We start from the raw sequence: 10,155 nt of genomic DNA, 5'->3' as shown, positions 1-10,155 counted from the left end.
GGGGTGGGGGTGGGGTGTCTCTCTGAAGTCAGAGGGAGAAAGAATTCTTTGACTGGACAGCCCGTTCCGCGTTCGCAGATGATTAAATAAAACCAGCTTTGAGAAACACTGCCGTGGATCCAGTCCAACAGAAAGGGGTGGGATAGCCATTTAAAAAAAAATAAAGCTCAAATATTGCTATCCTGCTGTTTGGCGCGGAAAGGAAAGGTGTGGGCTGCTGAATCCAATCTCTGCTCTCAGAGAGCCCAAGGAGAGGATTTCAGCGTCTGAAAAAAGGGCTTCCTGTGTGTAGGTTTGAAGAGGGGACTCGTCCACCCCTGTGTGCCGTTTTCCAAACTATTGCTGTGTGTGCACAATTCCCCTGTCTCGGAGCACAGCTGTCTGGGTTTTGTTGTCCCACAAAATGAGGGTTGTTTTTTTTTAAGGAGGGGGGAGGGCTTTTTGCATTCATGATCAAAGCTGCTCTGTGTTTTATGCTGCTTTTTAAACCTTTGCACTGGAGGGATTGGTTTGCTATTGGCTTTTTTAAAAAAAGAGAGAATGGCGTTGCGCTCATTGGATAACGACACGCTGGTGGTCCCCGGCCCTAAGGATATCCAGCTGTCCTGGACTAGGGCCAGGGCCTTTTCGGTCCTGGCCCCGACCTGGTGGAACTCTCTGCCAAATTCCATCAGGGCCCTGCGGGACCTTACGCAATTCCGGAGGGCCCGCAAGGCAGAGATGTTCCACCAGGCTTTTGGTCGAGGACAGCGACGGTTTTTATCTCAGCTTGCGCCCTCCATAGTTTTCCATGCTCGTCTCAACCTCTTTCCCCCCTGCCCGTGAAGCGGCCGCAGTCTGTAATATGGGAATAACTAATCATAAGTATTAGGAGCTGTGGTGGCTCAAGTGGTTAAGACGCTGAACTGCAGGCTGTGGAAGGTCAGTAGTTCAGCAGTTCGAGACCTGAGTGTGCCGCATGACGGAGTGAGCTCCCGTCTCTAGTTCCAGCTCCTGCCAACCTAGCAGTTGGAAAGCAAGAAATTGCAAGTAGATAAATAGGTACCACTTCGGTGAGAAGGGAACAGCGTTCCGTGCGCCTTGGTGTTGAGTCATGCCGGCCACATGACCATGGAGATGTCTTCGGACAGCGCTGGCTCTTCGGCTTTGAAACGGAGATGAGCACCGCAACCCTAGAGTCGGATTCGACTGGCTTTCAAGCAAGGGAACCTTTACCTTTACCTTTAATCATAAGTATTACTATTCGCCATCTGTCTTTTAAAAGGTAATTTAATATGATTTATTGATTTACCTGGTTATTGTTTTAAGGTTACTGTACATCGCCCAGAGCCCTACGATAGTAGGGAATGGAGTGATTCATAAATGTAATAAATAAATAAAAAGGCCTGGTACATAGAAACTCAATTGCATTAGCAGCACGCTAATATCTGTGCCTCCTCCCTCTGGGTGGTGCTTACGATAAGGCAGGTGTCTTTGTAGCTGTTTTGGGGAACTTCTTTTTAATCAAAGGTAGTCTGAGGACTGTGATTTAAAGAGAGAGACACCAGCCAGGGGGAGGGGCTATTTAATTCTTCCGGTCTCCCCATGTTCATGCTGAAAATTCTTCCCCATCTGTTTTTAACCCCCTTCTGGGATAACGTCAGGGTACAACTTGTATGTGTGTGTAAAGTGCTGTCAAGTCATAGCCGACTGACAGCAACTCTTTCGTTGGATCTTCAAGGCAAGAGACGTCCAGAGGTGGTTTGTGGTTTGCCTGCCTCTCCGGGTAGCAACCCTGGATTTCTGTGGTGGTCTCCCATCCCAATGCTAACGAAGGCTGGCCCTGCTTAGCTTCTGAGATCTCACAAGACTGAGCTAGCTTGGCCCATCCAGGTAATGGATGGGAACAGCTTAGGGCGATGATTTTCAGTGGGGGAAACAGCTCCCATGGAACGGGTTAAAAAGAAAGGGTCCCTCCACCTCCCCCCCCCCACATGCCCATCTTCCCCTTTAACTTGCAGCCCCAAGAAAAAGGAAATGATACTTCCACAACAACAAAAATAAACAGAAGTGTTTTTGACACCTTAAAGATTAAGGGTGCTAAGCCCATAAATGCTGACCTGGATGGCCCACGCTAGCCCCATCTTGTTGTTGGAAACATGTCTGTTGCAAGGTCTAAAATTCATTCATTATAGGGTTAAATGTGTTTGCTTCTCATGCTATTGTTTAGATTGACCTGGAAGGGAACCTGGCACAGGGCCAATGGAGAGAAAGCCTGGGAAACTGAAGCCTATTTACTAACAATCATTGGTTAATGCATTCAGGTTATTTCCTTCTAGGGGTCAAGAAGAAGAAGAATCTCCACGGTTGTAGACCATGTGGTCAAAGTGTAAAGATGTAGCCTTAGGTGTCTTTGTTGTTTTGTAGATTTCCTGTGAACCCTTCCCTTAGAAATAAAGATTTTTACACCGAAGAAAACGCCTCCTCTCCAGTGAAGCAAAGATCCATTGCAATCTCTGAATATTTAACCATTTTGCCAATTTTCCCAACACTTGTTGGATCTTAGAAGTGAAGCAGAGCAGGCCCTAGTTAGTACTTGGATGGGAGACCACCAAGGAACTCCCAGGGTTGCTACACAGAGGCAGGCAATTGCAAACCATCTCTGAATGCCTCTTGCCTTGAAGACCCTACAGGGTCACCATAGATTGGCTGAGACTTGGCGACACTTCCCACCACCATCACCACCCAGTCTGTGAAAGCTCAGGCTGAAATAAGAATCTTGATAGTCTTTAAGGTGCCACAAAGACTCCAGTTTGCTTTGCCTGTCTGAAGGGCCCTACCATAGGATTAGGCGCTACCAGCCCTGTACTTAAAAGAAAACCACATTTCCCAAAATTAAGTTGCTACGAAGAACCAGGGCTATTTTTGGGCAGGAACGCACAGGAACAGAGTTCCGTCTGGCTTCAGAGTTGGCCATGCCCACTACAGCCAAAACCTCTGCGTGTGTGGCTACAGAGGGAAGGCCTGGAGAGCGACCCCCCCCCTGGCAATTCCGAGGTGAGCGGGCCAGGGAGGCCCTGAAAGGATCGGGGAGCCATTTAACTGCCTCCCCGTGCCTTCCCCGGCCTGTCCAAGGGCCGGCTTGCCCGGGCTCCCCGCAGCCTGGGGCACCTGGGCAAGCATGGGGTGTGGTCTAATATGCTAATGAGTTTCTGCTGTTGGGTGTGGCCTGTTATGCTAATGAGTTCCTGCTGGGCCGTTTCGACAAAAAAAGCCCTGCGAAGAACTATGGAGCCTGTTCCTCTGAAGGAGCCGTGCCGCTTCGTCACTGGAAAAATGTGTCCATCTGAATCCACGTTTGGGGACCTTACGTGGAATGAGGATGTTCAGAGAAGTTGCTTCTGTGAACAGGTCCATTAACAAGGATTAAGGGAACAAAGTTTGAATCCAGTGGGACCTTTAAGACCAACAAAGCTTAATTCTTGGTATAAGCTTTAAACTTTGGGTCGCTCTCCAGGCCTTCCCTCTGTAGCCACGCACGAAGAGGTTTTGGCTGTAGTGGGCGTGGCTAACTCTGAAGCCAGCCGGAACTCCGTTCCTGTGCGTTCCTGCCCAATAATAGCCCTGAACACGGCTACCTACCTGAATCTATCTAGAACTCAAGGTACACAACGAAGCTGGTGGCCAATAGATTCTGGACGAACAAAAGGAAATACTTTGTTATGCAACAAGTGATCAAAATGTGGAATTTGCTGTCAGGATGTACTGGTGGCCACTGGCATAGAAGACTCTAAAAAGGAACTAGACGCATTCACAGAGGAGAGTTCTATCAGTGGCTCTTAGCCATGGTGACTCAAGTGGAACTCCACGTTCAGAGGCACTAAGCCTCTGAATCCCAGTGCCAGGAGGCAACATGAAGGGAAGGCCTTGCCTTGGCCTCTTACTCCTGTTAGTTGGCTGCTCTACAAAACAGGATCCTGGACTAGATGGGCCACTGGTCTGGACCAGCAGGGCTCATCCTATGTTTTTACGTTCTTAACCCCCCGTTAACTCATGAATGCAGCATCAAGGCCCTACCTTGCGGCAGGGTGCGGAATTCCTGTTCCTGTGAAAACGGTCCGTTTCCAAGGGGGGTGACGGAGCGCACACGTAAAATGTAGGCTGTGTTGGGCTGCAGGTTCACCAAGGTCACTTTGGGTTCCTGGAGGTGGTGGACAGTGTAGAGCTTCTCTTCTCCCTGTGGGAAGCAATAAATAAATAAGTAAATGTTGCTTTACAGCAGTGATCCCCAGCCTATCAACATGTTTCCTGGTTTCCATTTGCTTCCTCCCCAAAACACCTTTCCCTAAAGCAACGGGCCAGTCCTGGCTATACTCAATGGGACTGGAATTAAACATACTTTGGAGGACCCCAGAAGGACCTTTGGTCCTGCAGGGACCAGCCATTCAGAAACAACCGCTTCCATCTTTGGAGGATGCCTGCCTTAGAACTTTCCCAATATTTGGAAACTGCGGTGGCTCAAGTGGTTAAGATGCTGAACTGCAGGCTGTGGAAGGTTGGTAGTTCAGCAGTCCGAGACCTGAGTGCCGCATGACGGAATGAGCTCCCGTCTCTAGTTCCAGCTCCTGCCAACCTAGCAGTTCGGAAGCAAGAAATTGCAAGTAGATAAATAGGTACCACTTCGGTGGGAAGGGAACAGCGTTCCGTGCGCCTTGGTGTTTAGTCATGCCGGCCACATGACCACGGAAACATCTTCGGACAGCGCTGGCTCTTCGGCTTTGAAACGGAGATGAGAACCGCAACCCTAGAGTCGGATTCGACTGGCTTTCGAGCAAGGGAACCTTTACCTTTACCTCCACCTCCTAGGGCAGCGAGCAAGGGAACCTTTACCATTACCTTCTAGGGCAACTCTCCAAAGAGGTGATTGGGCACAGCTCCCCACGGCAGCCATTTTGTCATACGGCCCACTGCCCCTTCTCAGCATTTCAAAAGTGCCAACTGGCTTAACGAGGTTGTGGACCCCCCCTTTTTTTTTACAAGATCAGAGTAGCTCATGGTGTTGGCAGGTAATGGGGAAGGAGAGGGCATCTTACCTTCTCAAAGTACATGACCTCAAAGCTCACGGCGTTCTGGCTGCGAATTTGTGGCGCTTGCCAGGTGACAGAGAGGCTGCTGTCGTTCCGCTTCACCATACTGAGGTAGGACACCGTGATAGGAGCTGAGTGGAAAGAAAGGACTGAGGGTCAAAGCACAGCCTCCTCTGGCGGCAGGTTGGAATCCCCTTCAGACACCTCCCCACTGCCTTTAGCAAGAGCTCTGGGATCTCATTGCTTTTCCTGGAGCTGGCTTGGTCAGATTCCTTCTAGCCCATGTCCCAAAGAGGTGAAGCCCCTGCTATGAATCAAGACGAGGTGACCACCTTGAAGCCCCATTTAAAAACATGATGCTGGGAAATCGAAAGAAGCCCACTGGGGCAATCCTGAGCTTGCACAGAGTCTCCGTTACACTGGGCTGCTACCTGCACGAAGCAGCAATGCACTCTTCATTAGCACACTGGTGCAACCCCTGTCTGGGCTACGGACCTCTGGCACGCTATCGAAGCATGTGCGGCTGCTTTGCAGGGATAATGGCCCAGCTTGGCGGAAAAATATAAAATTAACTAATGCTGTGTCATATAAAGAGAACATGTATAAGATGTTTTTTGGATGGTATATTACACCAGATAGATTAGCTAAACAAAATGTTAATTGCTCCGATAAATGTTGGAAATGTAAAAATAAGAGTGGTTCTTTTTATCACATGTGGTGGTTATGTGATGTTACAAAGAGGTACTGGATTCATGGGATAACGGAAAAAATAATAAGAACTAATATCCCGTTTACTCCAGAGATACTGTTATTGAATATATTTCCGAAAGACTTTGATAAAGCAGATAGGTATTTGATAGTTGATATGTCAACAGCTGCAAGGATAGTATATGCCAAATATTGGAAAATAATAGAAATACCAACGAAACAAGAGTATGTGAACAAGCTTTTTGAAACGGCGGAAAATGACAAACTGACACTTGAGATGAGAGCCGGTACAGAATGGACTTTTCAAAAAACTTGGAAGAGATTCTATGATTGGTATAATGTAAATGTAATGTAATGGATAAATGTAGTAATTTGAGAACGCAGAAAAGACAAGCTTAGTAAAATAGATAATGAATTTAGAAATTTAATAAGCAGGAGTGAGAAATGTATCTTGCTATATGTTATGTGTTGTAGGAGGTAGTTATGTGTGGTTTGTACGTATGTTTGTAGTGTATAAGGAAAAGAAAAATAATAATAAAAGTGTACCCTCGGGTACTTAAAAAAAAAAGATCATGACCCAGCTGAGACACTGAACAAGGGCAACATTTCGCCAGTAACTCTTTCTGCCTTGTAGACGTCATGCTTCAATTAGGCCAGGAGGCCTCTAATGGCGGCGGAGACAGCCAGATCTGACCAGGGGTTGGGATTCGCCAGGCTCCGCTATGTACCCTTTCATGCGTACCGCTTTGGCATCCGTCTAATGTTGGAGACAGTGTCTGGGACACAAAAAGCATCTGACCAATGCTAGCAGTGGCAGTGCCCTCCTATCCAGAGTTGCGCCCTTTTAAATCTCTTGAAGCGCATGGGCTGCGAGGGGTGCATCTCTGTTCAGGATTGCAGGGTAACTTAGTATGAAAGAGGCTCCCAGCTCTTCCAGATGTAGCATTTAGATCATGATGGTGATGTTGTGGAGGACAGAGAGATATATTTCAGGGCCAGGGACAGATAATTCCAATATTACCTGCCCCCCTCCGCACACTCAATAACGTGGGGGCAGTCCATTGAGATGGTCTCCTTCGCAAACCTCATTAAAATGAACAGAAGCTGTGCTGGAGCACCAGGAAAACTATGTGGCGCATTGCCCCCTGTGCTCATTTGTGTGCCTTTTGGGGGCGGGGGGTGGAATTTTCTTCCCTAGACTCATGAAAAGTGGGTTACTAACGTAAAGGAATAAACAAACTCCACGGCTCTCGCCCTGGCTGATCGGTGCATTCATTAATGATATTCAGTTCAAAGAGGGGGGGAAATGTGGTTTGTTTAGAGTCACTGCTACTTCCGTTTATAGACTCATAGAATCATAGAGTTGGAAGGGGCCATACGGACCATCTAGTCCAACCCCCTGCCCAATGCAGGACCAGCCTAAAGCATCTCTGACAAATATTCATCCAGCCTCTTCTTAAAAGCTGGCAGTGAAGGGGAGCTAACCACCTCCCTAGCAGTGTTCCCTCTAAGCTGAGTTAGTGTGAGCTAGCTCACAGTTTTTTAGCCTCCAGCTCACACATTTTTGTCTTAGCTCAGGAAGGATGGCTCCAGAGCAAACTAATTTATGTAGTAGCCAAATCACTCACCCACAACTTTAGTGCCAGGAGCTCACAAAGTAGAATTTTTGCTCACAAGACTCCACACCTTAGAGGGAACATTGCTCCCTAGGCAGCCGATTCCACCTTTGAACCACTCTGACCACGATAAAGTGTTTCCTAATATCCAGCCGATACCTTTCTTGCATGTAATTTAAACCCATTGCTTCGGGCCCTATCCTCTGCTGCCGATGATAAAGTGTTTCCTAATATCCAGCCGATACCTTTCTTGCATTTAATTTAAACCCGTTGCTTCGAGCCCTATCCTCTGCTGCTGACTGGAACAGCTCCTTGCCCTCCTCCAAATGGCAGCCTTTCAAATATTTAAATATCGGAATATATTGAATATCGGAATGACTGCGAATATCGTAGTTGGGTGGTTTTATCGATTTCAATGTTAATTGCTGGAAAGGTGGCAAAGAAATGTTTTAAACCAAAAAGAAATGTCGTTCGGGCATCTAGAAGCTTATGAACGATCTGTTTTGAATTTACTCCTTGAGTGGATGTGTAATTGCGGCTTCTATTAAAATGCAACATTCATGAATAGGGTTGCTGGTCTCTAAGTGGTGGTCAGAGATCTCCTGGAATTACAACTAGTCTCCAGGCGACAGTGGCCGGTTCCCCCTGGAGAAAATGGCTGCTTTGGAGGGCGGACTCTGTGGCATTATTACCCCCCTACGAGCTCCCCAGGCCCCAAATCTCCAGGAGTTTCCAAACTCAGACCCGACAACCCTATTTATTAAAAATGTCATCCAGATAGGCATGACTTTTATGGGGGGGAGGGGGGGCACAGGATAGTCATTGTCTCCCTGTCTAACCTCACCCAACAGGGCTGCTGTGAGCAGGGCCGGCTCACTCACTAGGCGAACTAGGCGATCGCCTAGAGCGGGCTGGCCCTTAGGGGCGCCAAACTGCACCCGGCCCCGTACTCTGGGAGTTGCTGTGAGGATAAAGTGGCAAAACTCCACACCCACCGTGTGGAAAAGCAGGCCTGGAAATTCTTGTTTCTGAGGCAGACCGGGCTTGCTGTTCCCATGAGAAGGGAAGAGGTGGGGCAGGAGAAATCCAGGTCGCGAAAAGAAGGAATCGCAGAGGTTGGGAAGGGCCCCTTTTCACACACCCCACCATTAGGAGCCGGGGGGTGGAATTCCACAGGCTTGACCGCAGAAGCCTGGGGGAAGATGACTCAAAGTTTTTCTGCTTAAGGCGACGGCTGTATGAGCAGTACTAGACAGACAGACAGACAGACAGACAGATAGATAGACAGATAGATGGATGGATGGATGGATGGATGGATGGATGGATGGATGGATGGGCGAGCGAGTGGGCGGGCGGGCGGACTACTCAAAGGCTCCCGAATTCCAAGCTCAAAAGTGCCTTTATACAGTCCAGGTTTTTATGAAGGATGGGTTTGTTTGGAGGGAAAATGGCCTCCTCCATGCCACATCCTACCTGAGATCAGGTGTGCGTTGAGTTACTTGAACTATGCCTATATACTATGGTATTCACAATAGTAAAATTAAAAACACAGGGCCTGAATTTCAGGCTGCATTCAGAGTCAGGGCAAGCTTTACATAAGCTGTAATGATTTCCCAAAGTTGATGAGCGTGTCAAGTGACCAGCACAAGACCATATGTGTTTCGGCCTCAAGGGCCTCCCTCAGTGGTCAATGCATACTTAAAAAAACCCCACATCCTGACCAGGTGTTGTTATCTCATATATTGTGTGATATGATAAAAGTTTATAAAGTAGGCCATGGATCTCTTAACGTGGTAACTGCTCTCACATGTAAATCTTCATTGATCTTAACATCTGGCATAAAGTTTCCAATATTTCTGGATGTGTGTGTCACCAACCAGCAACTGAAATCAAAATCAGTGTCAGGAGGCAACTTCGGGGGACGGTCTCGGCCTCTGTGTCGTGTTGCTGGACCTCCGGAGGAACTGACTGGCTGCCATGTGAGACAGCATGCTGAATCAACCACTGGTCTGATCCAGCAGAGTTCTTCTTAGGTTCTTACTGTGCATTCACAAAACAGAAAATCTCTTACATTTACCTGCAAACTTTGTTCCCCCTTTCCAGAACAGCTTATTTCTGCAAATAAGAAAACCCTCAGAAGGGATTTGGGTGTGTGTGTGTGTCAGGTCACAACTATGGCATTTCAGCAGCAATGTTCAAAGAGGTTATCTACCCCACAGCAATCCCTTGCTTCAGGAACAGGGATTTCCCCCTCTTCCAGGGAGGCTAGAGCAAAGGTTTTGCAGATTACGTTGGCTGTTGCTCGTGACAGCAGCCCCTGGTGGGCCTGAGCAGGCATAACAGGGATTCAGGAAACAATCCTGAGGCTGTCTTGCAAGCTAATGTGAACTTGAGGCCTTTCCAGTCGGAACAGTGTGGGCGCTGCAGAGGGAACACATACTGTGCTGCTCAGGGCTATTTTTGGGCAGGAACGCACAGGAACGGAGTTCCGGCTGGCTCCCGAGTTGGCCACACCCAGCAGGAACTCATTACCATAATAGGCCACACCCAACAGCAGACACTCATTAGGATTGGCTACATTAGGGGTGTGTGGCCTAACATGCAAAGGAGTTCCTGCTACAAAAAAAGCCCTGGGTTTTGACAACAAACAAGGTAAACAGAATAACAAACAAAAGGTGGGTGTGGCTGGAAGACCACACTTCTGGTAACATGGGGGTGTAGCCTAATGTGCTAATGAGCTGTGCTGTCAGGGGTGTGGCCCAATA

General features: G+C 48.0%; 1 protein-coding gene across 1 annotated transcript in view; it reads right to left on the bottom strand.

Moving 5' to 3' along the window:
• Nucleotides 1–10,155, bottom strand: part of EPHA1 (EPH receptor A1) — a 172,880-nt gene that overhangs the window by 24,218 nt on the left and 138,507 nt on the right. Inside the window, exons 7-8 of the mRNA XM_015428123.1 lie at nucleotides 5,073–5,197; nucleotides 4,057–4,216 (exon numbers count right to left, since the gene is read on the bottom strand). Of these exons, the coding sequence (XP_015283609.1) occupies nucleotides 4,057–4,216; nucleotides 5,073–5,197 (285 nt within the window). The remainder of the gene's footprint in view (nucleotides 1–4,056; nucleotides 4,217–5,072; nucleotides 5,198–10,155) is intronic.

This window comes from Gekko japonicus, unplaced genomic scaffold (assembly GCF_001447785.1).
Source record: "Gekko japonicus isolate JY-2015 unplaced genomic scaffold, Gekko_japonicus_V1.1 scaffold1321, whole genome shotgun sequence".
Classification (NCBI taxonomy): domain Eukaryota; kingdom Metazoa; phylum Chordata; class Lepidosauria; order Squamata; family Gekkonidae; genus Gekko; species Gekko japonicus.
Note: the sequence above shows the minus strand (reverse complement) of the source record. Positions and strands in the feature narration are given on the sequence as shown.